This window comes from Pteropus medius, unplaced genomic scaffold, assembly GCF_902729225.1.
Source record: "Pteropus medius unplaced genomic scaffold, Ma_sr-lr_union100, whole genome shotgun sequence".
Lineage (NCBI taxonomy): Eukaryota > Metazoa > Chordata > Mammalia > Chiroptera > Pteropodidae > Pteropus > Pteropus medius.
The window spans coordinates 3,133,788-3,152,470 of NW_024350325.1; the positions used below are offsets into that span (position 1 = coordinate 3,133,788).

General features: G+C 39.7%; 1 protein-coding gene across 1 annotated transcript in view; it reads right to left on the reverse strand.

The window, feature by feature from the left end:
• ZDHHC2 (zDHHC palmitoyltransferase 2) overlaps positions 1 to 6,133 on the reverse strand; it is a 54,095-nt gene extending 47,962 nt beyond the window's left edge. The window contains exon 1 of the mRNA XM_039839320.1: positions 5,773 to 6,133. Coding sequence (XP_039695254.1) covers positions 5,773 to 5,899 — 127 coding nt within the window. The 5' untranslated portion in view covers positions 5,900 to 6,133. The remainder of the gene's footprint in view (positions 1 to 5,772) is intronic.
• Positions 6,134 to 18,683: the final 12,550 nt, after the last annotated feature.

Below are 18,683 nucleotides of genomic sequence, written 5' to 3' on the forward strand. Positions count from 1 at the left end.
TCTGTGACGGCCAGTCACCAGGGCAGCAGCTCCTTCAAATAGCTATTCCTTTGGTATTAATGTCAGCTTTGCTTCATCCTCCTTCTCTTGGCTTCTGCCCATTTTCTAAGCTAGTTCTCCAGTCTTCCTGTAGATTCAAGGAGTTGTATCAGGAAGTGCTCTGCATAGTCCTCGGTTTCACCCACCAAGTCACAGGTCCTGAGCACAGAGCAGAGAAAAAGTTGCCCCAGCATCAGGTAAGAAATGAGGGAGGTGAAACAGCCACCTAGTTAGTATCAGGGGCAAAAAATGCTGGTCGTGACCTTACTCTAAGATATTTATATGTAGTAAAATTTATGATACAATTAGAAATGGATTACTACCGAAGTGCTCACTATCAATTCTTTTTACCTGCTTTATTATTTTTTGACATTGTACCAGCAACCAATTCACAGGCTCTTAGGAGTGGGGTGTTTTGTTCTCCCTTTCTTTTCTGCCACTCTGATATAGGAGTGGCATTCTGAAAGGTAACGACACCTTCCATCCCCCCTCTGCCACCATCCCCAAGCCAGACAGAAGGCTTCAGGGTTTTTGTTTTGTGTTCCCCCACCCACTATCCACCCCCAGAGGCATTTTTTTTTCCCTTAGGTATTAGGAAAAGATCTCTATCCAGTTCTCCTCTAAATGATCTCTGTGGGTGAAAGAGCCTGGCACATAACAAGGGTACAATGAATGAATCCTACTCAAACCCTTCTGAGGCTAACCTCTCTCTAACTTTGTAAAAATATACCTTCTCTGGAGACAATTAATTATCTTGATTTAAGAAACCATCCTTTCAGCTTAATTACTGGAAACACCTGAGCAAGTATCTCATTTAATGGCATGGATAACATCTCAGTATGCATTTGAAAGCCAACTTTTTTTTTTATAATGAACTTTAGTTTAAATTGAGTTTTGACTGCTAGATCCTATTCTCTCATCTATTTATATTATACAATTGCATGTTTTCATATTAATAATGGATTGAAAAATGGTTAATAAAAATGAAAAAGATTAATTCACTCAACATTTATCAAGCATCTCTACTTGCATGATTATTTTATATATTTTATATATTTTTATATGTTATCTCTAATAGGATTTAATAGCAAACAGTAGTGCTGCATTATCCCATATATATAAAAAAAGAATTTTCTGACACACTAAATGGGACCCAGAAAGCATTAAGCAGACTTCTTTTCTTCTACTTTCCCATGGATCATTTATTTATACTAAAGTGAAATGGCAGCATAGATCAAGAATTTGGAGCATGTCATATTTTATACATTTGAATTTCAGATTTGAAGATATGTTCACGTAATTTTAAATCTTCAAAATATTTTATGTCAAGCAAAGTCACAGACATTTTGCATCATTATTGTTAATAAAAAAATTTCTAGGTTGTTTTAGGCATCGTTTTGTATGCATCAGTTTTCTATGGATGTGCTCTCCATCTTACTTAAAATTAATTTAATACAGATAATAATTTATATTCCTAAGATCATCAGCCTGTTGTTTTTTTCTTTAAAAAGCTTTAATGTTCTGCATAATTTTTAAAATGATAGTTTACCAATACCAAGAGCATATTGCTTTCTCTGGCTCAAATTCATTTCATGATGGAAGGCAAGTTAGAGCCACATTTTGTCTCCATCCTTGAGCTTGCAATGACCTTCGATTAAATCAATGGTAGATTATAGCCTAACAGTATCCTAGTATGAAGTTTTATATATTTTATCCTTAAGGATGTTTGTTTAAAAGAAGGAAAACATGATTGTATATCTCTCAAACTGATCCCCATGTATGTAGACTAGTTCTTTTAATTCTTGAAAATCATTAATCATCACTGTGGAATATAGGATGCTGCTATCATTTCTGAGAGATATTTATTAATAAAGACTACAAAACTGTGAGTAAAACCCCAATATTCTAGTGGGCCAACTTCTAAAGCACTCCAGAGTCAAGTCTGGCCTGCCAACTATTTTTCTAAGTAAAGTTTTATTGCAACATAACCACACACATTTGTTAAAGTATTGCCTAAGGCTGCTTTTCTGCCACAACAGCAGAGTTGAGTGGTCTTGTGCCACTTAATGAAGGGGATACATCCTGAGAAATGCAATGTTAGGTGACTTTGTCATTGGGCAAACATCATAGAGTGTACTACACAACCTGGATGATATGGCCTACTACACATCTAGGCTATAGTAGAGCCTTTTGCTCCTAGCCTACAAGCCTGTACAGCATGTTAGTGTACAAAACAACACGAGATTAAGCCAAGCACAAGAGAAAATAATGCATGGTTAAACAAGAGTACGTGGAGGTTTCTTATACTATTCTGGAAACTTTTTGGTAAATTTGACATTATAACAAAATAAAAAGGTATAGAAATACTTAAAACAAGTTTAAATGTTAGCATTTAAAAGAGAAAACTTCAGTCACCTTCTTGAACAAGCGAAGTTAATGCAATAACTGCCATAATGGATTTGTGAAACATATGAACCTGGTAGTGTGTCCACTGAACCAAGCACACCTGAGGCCACAGACAACCTTTACTCCCCCGAATTGTGCAGCCTACAAACTTTACCTTTGAATTTAACTTATTTTATGAAAAACAAGCTAATTAATAATTAAAGAGATCAAAAGACAGATAAAATACAAAAGAAGCTGGGGTCCAGAGAGCAGTAGAAGAGATAGGGAAGGAAGGGAGGAAATAACGTGAATAAAAGAGCCTAGTTAATCAACAAACTAAACACATATTAGCAGTTCTATTTTAGCTTTTAGAATAGCAAGGAAGCTTACTCCAAATACTTGACACTCAAACAATATGTGTACATCCCATATAGTTTTTATATACATATCCTCCAAGAAGAGATATGAGTATATTTTTATAAAATATAAACACTAAGCAAACAATGTGCTAACTGAAAAAGTGCCTAGAGAGCCACACACATCCACATTGTTAAATATAGAAACTAACAGTAATGAGAATCATTATCTCTAGTTTCCAAGGATACCAGGATAAGCATTATTCCTAAATTGCAGTTCATTCAGCAAAGGGCACAGAATAATTTATATTCAGGGTCATCCCCAGCTGACAGCAGATGTAGGAGGACCAGGGTAAATCACCCTGATTGTTCTACTGTGTGTTACTTAGTCCAGTTCCCAGTCCCTGACCCAGCCCCTACCCCCACCACACACACACACACACACACACACACACACACTCTCTTCTCCTTCTCTTCTCTCTCTTTCCTCTCCTCTCCTCCTCTCTCTCTCTCATCCCAATCCTGGCCGAAGTTTTATAGGTGAAATATAGAAAATCTGATTATAAATAGCAACTTCCAAGAGAAAAAGAATCTACAAAGGGCAGGGCACTCTGTGATATAATGAATGCTGGAGGGTGGGGGTGAGTGGGTAAGGAATGTTGGCATTCCCATTTGCTTTGTTTGTGAAAAGGAGAGGATGCTGGTTCTGCATGTCTGTCACGTTAGTCGCCATCTTCCCCAACGCATAGAAAAAAAATTGTACACTTAATTTCAATTTCCCACCCAACCAAAGCTATCCAAGCTTTCAGAGCTTACTACTCTCAAATTGCCAGTCTCTAGAATCAAACTGATTTTCAACTTGTTCTGTCTCCTAGACTCTAGGATCTAGACCTTCCATACAATTACTTACCATTTGTATCTATAGCAATAAAAATACAAAAACTACTTTCTGACAATCTCAGAGATATTGCCTCTGAATCATTTATTGGTTTATTCAAGACCATTTATTGACTGCTTTTCAACGTGACAGGCACTGTCACAGGGTATGTAGGCAGTGATGAAAGTGATACAAGATTTCACTTTTGATCACCAGGTATCAATAATAGGCCATGTCACTTAAAAAGAGGCATTTTCCCTTAGTCAAATTTTCACTTACTAAAATAGTGATATGAATTTCATGGATACTTTAGATTTATCTTAAATTTACAGAAAACATATATTTAAAATATGATTCAGATATAACAGCAATTTTCCAGTTAGTTCCTTCCCCATCACCTATCTATCCAATACAGTAAGATCTCCAATGTAGCACCTCAGCCACGGGCAAGGGTAACTGTAAGGTTAAGAAAAGCTCTCCCTGCCTTCACATGCTTCCTCCTGATGGACATGAGACAGTGTATCAGGCTAAGCTTCTTAGCTTAATGTGATAATATAGGAGAATAAGCCATCTGTTTTGATAATCAAGGCCTTCTGCTACTTCCCTCATTTGCACCAGTTACATTTCTTGAAACCGTTCATTGCTTTTAACGGTTTTTAAGGGCGGAGGAATAAAATACCATAAAGGTTCATAATTGTTATGTAACATACACAGTATATCTCAATAAAGCAAGCTAGTTTAATACGAACAGTTAAAACAAAAACTATGTGTTCCTGAAAACTTTCTTCCTATACATTTTAGATGACTGTAATATCGTGTATTTAGATGCACTGTCTTCATGATTTTAGTACAACCCAATCCTTTTTAAAAAACACTATTTTTTGTACTGTTTAGAAATATTGTTTCTAAATTCACTAAAGGAATAGTGTCAACTTTAAAAATTACATGAAATGAGAAGTTAGTTTCAATTCTCTTAAAAGTTATGTCACTAATTATTTAAGTGCATTATTTGACTGTTTCTCACAAGGGGCAACTTTTTAGGTGAGATGGCTTTATACAAGATTCTATACCTGAATCTTGAAATTTTGGAAATGCTTAAGTTGAGAAGGTTCAACTAAACAGGCCAATATTTAATCTTTCTCCTTGTGCCACCTAAGGCTAGCTAGTGCTCCGCAGGGCAAAAAATGTAGACATTTTTTAAAGGTGGAACACCAAACACAAGAAACGTTCACAAGTCATTGGCAAACACCTTTTCTTATAAAACAGACCAGCTTTTCACAAAACCTCCGAAGGCAAAAATATGTTGACATTAAGGTACATAATTGTATTCCCGAATTGTGCATAATCAACTTTTTATTTTTTGAAATCTTCAGCATTGAAAGTACCTTGCCCAACAATTCAAGAGTCTAAAATTTGGACTTGAGCCATTTGGCTTTCTAGATGAAAAAATACCTCAGATGATCACCTCTTCTTTTTCGTCTCCTTCCATTCTTTTAAAATCTAAATTGGGCATATGTCTTCGAAAATACTTTCTAGTAGCTCATCCCCACCGCCACCTCCTTTTAACTAGAAAGTGTCCAACTGGCAATCCTCAAATCATAAAGGCAGCAAAAAACGCCCCTAAGTGATGTCACACATTTTTAAAAAGTGGGTTAAGGACAACCAGGGAGGGATAGATAGGTCTGACACTAGAGGCCGAGGCCGCCAACCCCTGCGCCGGTCCCGCACCGCTCGGAGCCCGGGCCCAGCTTGAAAACCTCCAGCCTCGGCCAGCAGCGGGGGCCACAGTTCTCGGGGGTACGGTCCTGAAGGGGCAGGGGGTGTGGCTGCGGCGCCGGTGGTTAGCGGAAGGCGGCAGGGGTGCTGCCCAGCGTGTGCGTTGGGGGAGAGGTGACACGGTAAGCCGGGAGTCGCGAGCGGAGTGCGAGTGGGAGGAGGCTGCCCCGTGGCCTCGGCCGCGGTGCCCGCGGGGAGAGATGCGGCCGGTCGGCGGCGCCGGGGCGCACGGGGTCCCCGGGGCTGTGGGAGCGCCGGGGCGCACGGGGTCCCGGCGTCGGGACGGCCCGAGGAGGCCGCGCGGGGGGCGAGGGCGAGCGGGGCGCGGGGCGCACTCACCGATGCACAGCTGGACAGCGTAGGCGTAGTAGGACCAGCCGAGCAGCAGGCTGATGAACAGCACCGGGATCCAGTACAGCGCCCGTCGGCACCGCCGCCTGGCGCTGCCCGGGCCCGAGGGCGCCATCTTCGCGCCGCATCCACCTGCCCAGCTCCGCCGCCGCCCGCGGGCCTGGCTGCGGGGCGGGCCGGCCGCGCCCGGCGCGGTGCCCGGCGCGACTGGCCCGGGGGCGGCGGCCGGCTGCGCTGCGGCCACTGCGGCCGCCGTGGCGCTAACTCCCCATCCCGCAGCCCCCGGCCGGCGCCGCGGACTCCGGGCTGCTCAGCGCGGCAGAGGCGGCGGCTGCCAGGAGGACGAGGACGGAGAGGAGGGGGACGGGGGGGAGGAGGAGGAGGAGGAGGACCGCGAGGAGGCGGCGGGAGCCCGCGCCCCGCCCCGCACCCGCCCCGCACCCGCCCCGCCGCGGCTCCTCCCGCGCGCCCTCCGGCCGCTCTGCGCGCTCCGCTCCCCACCGCGCGCTTCCCGCTGGGCAGCTCAGCGGCGCCCGGCGGCGAGTGAGGACGCCCACCTTGACCTTTCGCCTCCCGGTTGGATCTTCGATTCGGGGCGTACTGGAGGAGGCGGGTGCCGTGGAGCAGGTCGGGGTGAAGGGTTAGGGACGAGGGCGCCCGCAGCTCCGGCCAGTCGGGAGCCCGAGCGGCCACACTTTGCGCAGAGAGGCCCCGGGGGAAGGGGAGGTGACACAAGACCCCGGAGCTTGCCTGTCGCAGACGGGATCCCTCACCCGTCCGAGGCAAGTTTAGGCGCCGAGGCCAAGGTCCCTCCCTGCGCCTGCTTGGAAAATTCTCGCTTCCACTTGTGGCTCCCGGTAAACAGGCGGAGGGCGGCGAGCGCGCGGCTGCTTTTCCGTCCTGAGAAACTGGGGTTTGGGTGGGGAAGCTACTTTTACTCTACTGCTTTTGGGGGGAAGCCGGAAGGCGCCACTAAGAAGGGTGCGGAGCCGTCTTCTGGCGTGGAAGGTGCTGGAAGTGAGGAAGAAGCACTTTTGGTTTTGAATCCAGAGACCACTGGAGTTAGAAACACAAATTATTTCCTCTGAGATTTTGAACTTTTCTGTTATTTGGTGATTGTAAGAGTAACCATTCCTACTGTCCCCTCCAAAGTGTCGGGAATTCCTTCCGTGTCCTCTTTTCCAGCCCATTCTGCACTAGTGTTTTCTTATGTGGCGGCGGTGCTAAACTTAGCACAGAGCTGGTTCTGAGGTGGTTGCTGAAAATCCTGGAAGGGATCCTAAAGGTAATTAGACCAAAGCTCTAGTTTTATGATGGCCGAAACGGAAAAAATACGAACGCTTCTGAGATTTGATTATGAACTCACCTGATTCTGCAAGGAAACAACTCAGTAAATGTAGTGTATCTGATACACACATACACATATATACATATGTACCTACATACATATACATATATAATTAGTATGTATAATGGGCACAATTTTACTTAACAATTATTAACTTGATACATACACATTTATACCACCATGTTGAATAAAATTACTTCATATGCATGTGGAGAATCAAAAGATAAAGAAGTAAAATAAAAGTACTGATTTGCATAAATTTAGTCAAAGAAATCTAAGCTCTAATGTGTTCTCTTTCTGTGACTGGATTAAACAGCAAGCTAATCTCTCCTGAAACAGCTACTGTATTCCACACATATCCCAAATCTCTTTGCACTTCTATTCACAAACGCATAGAAAGTGACAGTCACGTTTCTGTGGGCTTGAAACAATTGCTATGAGAAAATTTCTGTCCCAGCGAATCACTTTATTTTGGTGTAGCACATTTTGCCCCCTATTGACTACCTGGTACAGTAGATTAGTATAAACACATAACTTCCTTGGAAATCTTAATTTTTCCGATGGATGTCAACTTTATGATCCCAATCAGAAGAGACTAAAAGAAAGAAAAAAAGTCTCTACTGAAATACCCTCACAAAGATGAACAAATTTATGGTTGAAGGTCACTCAAGACACTAAGGAATGAAAAGTAAGGGATCCAATTTCCCACAGTGGAAGAAACTGCAAATTGTGCCTCTTTAGAGAGTAGATGCTACAGTGCCCTGTGCTGCTTGTCTTCTAACAGTCTTACATGGTTTTGAGGCCAGAAACGCAGTAGCATTCCACACTGTTTTCACATCTTTTATCTTTTTGGAAGACTATGCAGGTGTAACTTTTTTGCAGGAGGCTACATTTTTATTACTTATCTAAAATGTTCAATGTTCAAATTTATAATAAATGTGAAATAATTGCAACCTATTTTAATTGCAAGCCATTTTAAGAGTTCTACGGTTACTGAGTTCTGCAAGGGTATCACTTTTATCATGAAAAAAAGTTGAGGTCAGGAAGAATCCTCTCAAAAGCCATGTGATAACAGGATTTTACCACTGCACAGTCACTAATTAGATTGGCATAAGCATGCATGTACACATGTAAGCTCTAGTAAGTAGCCAATCTCTAGATATTCGGCTTCGATGAAAGTGGAAGAATGATTTTTAGGAATAGAGAGCCATTGGTTTTTTTCATTACTCATTCCATGTGTGTCAACAGGGAAACAATTTGAAGGTCATGGACAATTAAGAAATTTCACTAGAGACTTACTCTTTATATTTAGAGAAGTAAAGGAGGTTCAACTCACCAATTTTAGATATTCAGTATTTACAGCAAATCATGAATCTCATACGATAATTTTGATAAAACTGCTACAGTCATTTATGAAAAAGAGTCAGCCACAGCAAAGGAGGGAGGGGACAACACTAAGGAGAAAGGGAAAGGGATGGCCAGGTGGGTGGGAGGGCGAAGGAAGCATTTCAGAAGAGGAGAAAGGCCCCCTGGCCCGGCCCACCCAGTCCCTTAGAACTCTGCTAATTCCATCCTTCTACCTGGATGCTCCATTCACTCAATAGTTTATCCAAATCATTAACTTCTCAAAATTTCAAAACCCCTGTTATCAGATCCCTCTCCCATGAAGGAAACTCGATCTTGCTCTTTTTCCTCCAGCCAAGATCAACTTTGAACCAGTCCTCCAGATTCTTCAGTCCCCAAATTTCAAATCTATCTTGCCATTAGAATACTCCAAGTTTCTTACTTCCGGATCCAAATTTAAAATTCACTTACTCCCTTTTGTAATGCTAATCAAGAACAGCATACCAACCAGGCCCACAGACCCACCCTGTCCCTAGGGAGTCTGGACCTCCATTCCTGCTTCCTATACCAACCTCATTTCATCTTTTCAGCCAGATCATCTACCAGAAACTTTATAAGGTCGCTTGCTTGATAGCCTTCCCCTCCTTTTGAAAGTGTCCTTAGAGGGAAATATTGCATCTTTGAAGTATTAGGTCAATTTTATTACTCTCAGATATTTGATAAATTGTGTTGACTTTGCTATCAGTGTATGGTACTTAACAAATGCTGACTTCTAAATTTACAAGGACTGAAGGAATGAAACAGGTCTGGATTTGCTCTTTTACTTACAACTCCCATCCTTACTAGCGTGGTCTTATGTAAAAATATTGATCAATCCTTTTTCTTTGTTTTCTTAAAACTCAGCTTATCACTCTTTTGGGAGACAATCCCTTTGGAAGTCAGCAGTCCATATCAAATGACTCCAGCGTGAATTGCACTTTTACAATAGGGGCAAATATATTCTCTGTGGGAGAATGACAGCATGCCCAAACCACATGTTTCTGTTTTAGAAAGGGGATTTGGTTTAGGGAATTTGCTAAGACACTTTCTGGCTCTCAGAGATTTGTAGTTTGCAGTTAACCTAGGATGGAATGTAATATAATGCAATATAATTTCAAAGGCCTAAGCAATGTATGGTTAGTTGGGTCAAAACATTGGAAAAATTGCTAAAGTAGGAAAAACTCTGGCCAACCTTGCCTTTCAAGCACTCTACGATCTCTAAGATAGTATTAATGTATCTAGCCACTAGATGGCAGGCACACACCAGGCAGTGCACTTCTGACATCTTTTCAGAGATTTCAGTAGCATCAACCATCAGCTTAACCAAGCCAATTATAAATTATAACTTCATGACAAATTACATATAATTGTAACTAATTATAATTAATTATAATTGTACAATTTTATGTTATAATTTACTGCCTAATGATTAATTAATAAAAACCTTATTCAGAAAATTGAGAAGGATTAAGAGAACATTTTTCTGTATAACAAATCATTCTAATTCTGCTTTCACTTTTTTACAGTTTGTACTAATGTTTGCACTCTTAAGAAATAAAATTGGACCTTTTCACTTAAATGAACGCTTTTGTCTACACTGACACCCCTCTCTTGCCCCCAAAAGAGGAGAAGGCAGTGTCTATGAACCCAAAAGGTAAGCAGATAGTTCCTGCTGATGGACTGGCAGGATCTTTACAGGCTGACACAATGGCGCAATTTCAATTGGAGATTTTTAGAAGTGGCTGTTGTGAAAATGAAAGGTCAGTGGCCAGCAGGGAGTGGCCAAGGCCAATCGAATCCTGCAGTGTGGTGGCAAGTGTCCAGTGGCATCAAGGCTAGCAATGGCATCCTAGGCAGATTGTCTTGATTCAAGATCTTGGCCATAGATCAGATTCATCTGTGCCAGCTCAAGCTTGATTCTCCAAGCTTCCTATTGATTCTGTGGAGGTTTATATACCTGCAAAAACATTTTGTTGTATGTGGGGGTAAGTCAATTAGCATTGATTGTGTCTGCAACCAAGAACATTGACTGGAACATAGCTTTGATTTCATTCTGCATCTTAGTTCTCAAAGAGTCAGTTTCAGCTCACAGAGGCTGACGAACTATGAGAAATAAGATACAGGATTGGCAATGGAGGAGCCTCTTTGGTGCCCTTCAAGTCATATTCTCTAGACCTGCACTGTTCAGTAAGTACCTGCTAGCCACATGAGGCTATTCAAATTTAATTAAAATTAAATTAAAAATTCAGTTTCCTTAGTTGCAATAACCACATTTCAAGTGCTCATAGTCACATGTGGCTAGTGACAACTGTATCGGACAGTGAAGATCTAGAACATTTTCATCGTCACAGTAAGTTCCACTGGACAGAACTGACTAGACATTTTATCTTGTCTAAATATTCACGAGGCATGCTTTATATTTGTAATGCAAGAACCAAACGGTCCCCCTTGTGATAATCTCTCTATGGTTTTGCAGAAACAAAAAATGAGAGGTAAAAGGACTTTGAAGACACCTTTAGGTTTATAGGACTAGGAGCTTTCTTCCTTTGAAGAAATGAGTCTGAAGGGCAAGGAGCCAGCTGGGTGAAAATAGAGGAATAAGAGGTAACACTATAGATTCTTCAGTCTGACGCTTGTGCACAAATGATTGCTTTCAAAAGATATGCAGGGTTAAACTTAGCAGAATACTATACTCAAATTCCTATTTAGCTTTTCAACTAACAGTGCTTGGAGATACAAGCTTTATTCCTGGATACCTTGCCTTGAAGCAAGACAATTCTTGCTTCAAGACAATTCTTCATCCAGTGGCCATCAGGACCCTTTCTGTTCTGTTGGTCGATCAGATAATCTTTGGGGCACCCAAACAGTAATTGGTTATATTCAGCTCTGTCTCTCTCAAGGTATAGGCTGGATTAGTCATGCTAGATTTTCTGTATGGCATATGTGGGAGGAGATGGAATTAATGGGTCTTACCCAGTAGTCTGTACAAACCCTATTTGGCTCTGGTTCAAGACACACTCTTTTCTTGAAAAGAAATTATAAAAAAATTAATGCTTAATAACTAGTTCCAAGTGTTGTCAAGGATTTTCAATATAACTTAGAGATCAAGCTCACATTGCAGTTTATAATTATAAAAGGGGAAAAAATCTAACCAGGGTTTTCTCAAGCCTTCAAAAAGAGCAGGCAAAATGAAAAATAAATATTTAATGATCACATTTAACAAAAAAGGCATGTTGGCTTCAGATTTGTATTAGAAAAAATTTTGATCTTTAGGGATTCTTCTATTAGCTAGAATTTATTCAGTGTAAATTATGTCTTATACCTCGGAGTTTTTGAGTCTATAATTATTTTCGAGTAATACGTAGCAGATTGTGAAGTATTTCTTTGTTTTTTTTTTTCTCTAGTTGATAAAACCTTCCTCCATTTACTCATATTTCAGTCTCTTTGACAATGGGTCATGCTATGAAATGCTAGGTTGGCAGTGGAATATCAATAACCTTTATATCTGGAATATGAGACAATATGGGGTTTTGTTTTTCAAAACTCAATATAGTGGTTGAGGGTTCGAAATCCATATGATTAGAGGTACCACCTGTGAGACTGAAGAATAGTACAGAAGCTTCGATCTTAAATAAATAGTGGAATGTGGGATTATTATACTATAATGTTCACTCATGTAGAATAAAAAGTACATTTATGTCAAACTATATAATGAAACATCCTTATTCAGAAGAGCATTACATTTATGTCCAGGGACACTGAAGAGAAGGTGATGTTGTATCACATTTGCATTGCAAGAGCATGGTCATATCTCAGGTTAGATTTTTAGAAATAACTGAAGTACCAATGTTATAGTTCGGTTTTCCTCAGGGGGTTCCAACTGAAAAACCTGTGAATTCCAGTTCTGCCACATACTAGCTCTTTGATCTTAAACAAGTTACTTAAATTCACTGACATTTCTTGAGGGTATTTATTTCCTAAACAAATAAATTGGGAAAGCAATGTGTGAAAGTCCTTTAATAAGTCCATTCATCCATTCAACATATTTTGATGACTTCCCGTGTCTGAGGTATTCTGATAGGTGATGGTTACAGAGTGAGCAAAAAGCCAAACCAAACACAAGGAGCATGCCCTAGTGAGGTTGACAGTATAGCTAAATTACTTGAATTAGGATAAGTATATAAGGAGGTTCCCTGTGTCATCAAAAATATCCTGCTGGTTTGATACTATCTGAACATACTTAAAACCTGGTGTGAGATACAGACATCCAGATGAAAGAATCGGTTTGAATTGCCATGACTTGAAATGAAGGCAGTCTGTGTTTCAAAATGAAAATGTGCATAACTAGTGTGATATCTGGCCATGTTTATGTGAAAAATTTGATGCCGAAATGCATATTCCTCAAATACTGCTGATGTCAGTTTTTTAGTAGAAAAGGTGTAAATTGTATGCAAGAGCTTTGGAATCTCTTCACCAAAGCCGAGCATTCTCCCACACTTTAAATCATCGGCCGTGCTGGTAATTTCCATTTACTCTCCCAGATCCACTCTCTGCCCTTCTTTATGTCATGGAAGGCTCACCTTAAGATCTCTAAGGACTGCCTTACACTCTGTAGTCTGGCTGGTTCAATTAGTGAGAGTCGAGCAGGTGATTTAGGGGGCCAGAGAATAACCTGGGAGTGTTTGTTTTGCCACCCCCAGCCTGATCACTGACCATCACAGCTTCCGTGAGCTATAAGCTCTCTCCCTTTACCTCTTCGAGCCTGGGGCTGGGTGAGTACTTAACTCCTGAGGTTGCTCAGCCATACCCTGTTGGTTTCCTTTAATTTAATTCAATTCTTCTCAATTACCACTTTTGGGTGTGTCATCTCTTCCCGACTTCTGCCATCACTAATATAATCCCTAACAAACTTATCTCTAAACCTGAGTACAGTCTGTTTTCTGCTACATAGGAAAAAATATATAAATGCCTACTGAATACTTACTTAGAAAGTCAGTATTATCTTTAATTATCTCTTTTAAAATAAAAAAAATAACAGAATTATACAGAGCAATACGTAACAGAAATTTTGGACACAGAGAAGGATAAAAACCTCCCATGATTTCACCAGTTAGCACAGCCATTGTTATTTTAGTATGTTCCCATCTGGTTTCTTATTTTGTGCATAAATGAGAGAACAATTTTGTGTTCTCATAAATATTTCATCACAAATGTTTTTCATGTTACTATACCAGCTTCAGAATAATTTTAAATATTGCACAATATTTTCTTCTGTAGAAGTACTGTAATTCATTAAACCATTACTCTATTACTAGATATTTAGGTGTGTTTTCTAATTTTTTTACTGGTATAACATGAATAGCTTAGCTCATAGTATTTTCCTCATATTTTATTGTTTTCTTTGGATAAAGTCCCAGAGATAAAATTAAATCAAAGAGTCAAAGTTTGAAAAAATTATGGAGCTATAGTGATTTTAAATATGTCCACAAATTCTTTGACGTACCTTCTTTCAAGAAGTGGAGGCAATTCTCTCCTTGAATATGGACTGGACTTAGTGACTTACTTCTAATTAATAGAATAAAGCAGAATCAATGGTGGGTTACTTAGCTAAGCTGCTCCTGAATTCCTGACTCTCAGAAATTATGATAATAAATGTGTTCTTAGGTCACTGTATTTTGACTTAATTTGTCATGTGATAGATAAGTAACATAGCAGCAAAGGAAGTATTGTAGCATTTTTCTAAATAAGTTTAAATATGAGACACTTAGTGAGCATCCCGGTTCTTGGCAATCATGGCAAATTATTGCCACTTAAGTTACAGGGAAAGAGCCAGTGAGAGACATAGGAAGAACAAAGAGGGAGAGAAAAGAGAAAATAAGAGAGAGGGAGGAAAAAAGAATAAAAGAGGAAAAGTTAGCAAGAGAGGGACATGGAAAAGGTCACTGTACATCCTAGTTCGCCCTGGACAGCCCCGGTTTGTGGTGTTATCTTGATGTAATTATGAATAGAGGTTCCCTTTCACTTTCAAGTGTCCTAGTTTGTATGATAAATTATATGACCCTAGATATAGACCAGTACCTCAGCCCTCCCTTCCCCTAGTTTACTATTGTAATATTCCATCTTTCCCTCATGCCGACATGATCACAACCTCTCTCAAATCTGCTCAGCAGCACTGACTCAGAAGCCTCAATTTCCCACCAAACCATAGCCTGTCACTAACACCTCTTCCAGGAGCTGGTCACTGTCCACTTCGATGTTCTTGCATTACAGTAGGTAATCTATAACAGCAGTTAAGAGATTGGCTTGGGAATTTGGTAAACTTGCGTCTGAATCTTGGTTTTATATCTAACAGCTATTTGACTTTAGGAGCATTACTTAAGTCCCAGATATGTCAGGAAATATATTATCTATTACCTCATAGGACTGTCTGTTGAGGGTATGAATGAGATTATGTATAGTCTCTGACTTATAATGGCTCAACTTACAGTTTTTCGACGTTACAGTGATGTGAAAGTGATACACATTCAACAGAAACTGTACTTTGAATTTTGAATATTGATCTTTCCCCAAGCTAGCCATGCATGGTACGATATACACCCTCGTGGTGCTGGGCAGTGACAGCGAGCTGCAGCTTCATCAGCCACGTGATCACGAAGGAAAACAGCTGGTGTGTTCTGAGCACGTTTAAGGTAGTCTTGGCTGAGCTATGATACTTGGTAGGTTGGGGATATAAAGTGCGTTTTTGACTTACAGGATTTTCAATTTACAATGAGTTTATTGGTATGTAATCCATTGTAAGTCTTTAAAATGCTTAGCCTATATGTGCCCAGCATATATGTGCCCAGCATATATGGAGAAGCTATGTATATACAGCATAGGTATATACATATTCTGTACTATGCATTTTACATGCATAATATATATGACAAATATATGTTAACTTTTCTCAGCATTTACTATCACAGAAGGCAAATTCATCTCATTGAGGCTGAAGGATTTTAACCTTTGGGACATGTTTTTTACCAGGAAACTCTCAAGTATATGATTAGCTGTATTTATTAGTTTTAATATAAGAAGACAGAGACATAGTTTAGGAAATGTGTTAAAGTCAAAGTCAGGCAAAGACTGAGTTTGCTCTTCAAGCTTCATATGCCTTACTTTGTTTATTTATTCATTTATTCATACATTCATTCACTAGAACCCAGGCATTCTGCTAAAGACAGGATTGAGCAATGCTTTTCAGTAAGAATATTCTTTCCCACTTCTTAAAGGAAAATATTACACTTAAAAAGTAAGGTGTCGCGTGGGAATATGAATGAGTAGGGATCTGAAATATATTAAAATATAATTATATTTTTTCAAGATGACTGGATTTTATTTTAAATTAGCTTTGAGCAATAGAAACAATTTTATGCTGTAAAAAGAATATATTTTAGGTTTTGATTTTACTTGATTTTTTTTTAAAACTAAGAGTGAGAAAATGCAAATTATATGAATATGTAATTTGAAATTCTTGATATATCAGCAGAAGGAGCTGGGAGGAAGGTGGAATTTTTCTGCCATAGACATTCCTCTCTTCTGTTTTTAGGAACAAGGAAAACTAGTAGACAGAAATAGTTCTAGGTACATGGACTATATATATATTTTACATGCACAGCATAAAATATTCAACAAAGTTAAGTAGGTGCCTGAAAACCAAGACAATTCAATAGATGAAGACGGTGACAACAGTTAAAATAGTAAATATGTACAAGATAGCTTTAAAGTATTTGGCATTTACCAAAATAATTTTTAAAAAGATATTTTCTTTTTACTATTTTTATTCCACTATCTGAATGGTTGGGATAAATATATTTCACCTGTTTATGCCTATTGTCCAATTTATCCTTTTTGAAATCGATATGTCTTCTTTGCCCCATTTTCTCAATTCTATTCAAGGATCATTTAACTTTATAATTATGCAAGTCCACACCCCTCTGAATGACAACACTGATTCATTTGTTTAAAGGTAGAAACCAAATTGATTTTTAAAAATACCATATGAATCTAATTGAAAATTTTCATGAATCACCTCAATGAGACATTGGTATCAGGATCTCAAGTACAGAGAACCTCAGAAATTGCTTTTTCAAAAGTGCTATTGAACTAGTCATCTTGAATGAAAATGCCTCTAGCAAGACATTGCATGAGAAGAATAAGGAACAATTCTTTAAAAGCTGCTGAAGTTTAGGATATGAGAACCATTTCAGTAGCTTTTAAAGAATTGTTCCTCATTCTTCTGTGTTTGAAGATGATGTGTCTATTTATTACTGAAATGTAAGGTGACCAGTATTCTTTCCAGCATCGGGCATATTAAAGACAGTCGATATCATCATTTGCTAGTTCTTGCATTTATTTCTTTGCAGTTGTCATTCATCATTTCCTTCCTTAATGTCCCAAGACTGGATTCTCTGTTAGTCATTTGCCCGTACTACTCAGCTGTAGTAGTTGAGGGTATGTTCTGTATGTCCTTTAAATACCATTTTTACCAAAATAGTTTCTGCCTCATGTAAAATAAAAAAATGTTATCACATCTTGCTATTAAATATGAATTTACATTCTGCTGGAGTTATAAAGTTAACTTTGTACCTTTTTTAAGTGAACCGATTTGGAATTTGGTTAAGTAGAGTCCCTAAATCATATTGATGAAACCTAAGAAATCAATTCAGACAGGTCATCATAACTGCTCTGCTGACATCAAATTCTCCTAGAGCTTAATGTTTTGTTGTTGCCATATACTTTGGGTGTCATGAGCAGTATATTTATCATCTTAATATTCTTTTCTCTTAGTTTTCTAATACAAAAACCATTTTCTCCATTGTAATTTTGAGAAAATCCATATCTGCTTCCAAATAGCATAAAATATTACACTTTTTCATTTGTTTCTTACCATCCTGTATCCCACTGAACCAACAGACACCCTTGCTCACTAGCTCATATTTTCATATCCCAGGGAAGAAGTGGCTACATTAATTTTTGGAACTTAGTGCAAAATGAAAATACAGGGCTCTTTGTTCAAAAAAGCAGAAAAAATGCTAAGATATTAAAATATAAGCTTTTTTCTTCCATGATCTCGCTTTCTCTACTTGTCATGACCTTTTTTATTTGCTATTCAATATCATTTTAAATAAATAAAAATTAAAAAATTTTAATTATTAGCATGACTTTACCATTCATCTTTATATTGTGCAAGCCAGTTTTAAGTGCAAATTTCAGAGCACTTAACTCCTATGTGGTATCACTAAAAATTCATATGTCAAGGCACAGCTGTGAGAATGCTTCCATTTGGTCAGAAGAGGCTTCACAAGTCAGACTCCTTAAGGTTGGAAGGAGGGAGAGGATTCATCCAGCACAAAGCAAGCCAGGTATGTTCCTTTGGGCATGGGGATACTTGCAAAATGAATGTGGACTGTCAGGGGTGCCCTGGGATCCCATCCCATGACTCAGAATGCACATGCATTTGCTCAGGCCTGACAGATGCCAGGTTCCCTCTCATGCCAGCTGCTGACCTGATGAACCATGATCCAGCTGGGGGAACTGGATCCTCAGGAAGTCATCTCTGCCTCCCACAAGCCTAATACCCCAACCCACAGTGGACAGATAACTCCCAAGGGTATTGCAGTCTCCATGTTAGAAAGCTCTAAGTACTTGGCTTAGGAGTGGATGAAAGGCTTGTCTCCACCAAGTTGTGGCTTCTGGATGGCTGCCAACTGATGCAGCATGGCACTGCCAGCCTAGGGTAGGATGAGCTCTACCATGCTCTGCTTCAAGACTCCGTGGGTTGTGGGTACCCTTCCCCATTCCTATTCATATCTGCACCCAGGCCCCTGCAAGGGGGTTTGAGAGTGAAGGCAGTCACTGGGCAGGGCTGGGGAGGTTGAGACTGGGAAAGGAAGGGGCTGGCCAAGAACCCATCGAAGGGAGTAGGAAGGAGAACTGTGTGTGAGCAGAGGCTCTAAGCCCCTGCACAAGCTCCATTGTCCCACTGACTTCACTTACAAAACTTCGAAGATAATGTTGTTAAGAATTTCAAGATGATGACCGCAAAACATTAAACCACAAGTGTTGTGGGCCTTTGTGCAACTGCACTGGTCACATGACCATGATGCCAGCCCTGCCCAGGAATATA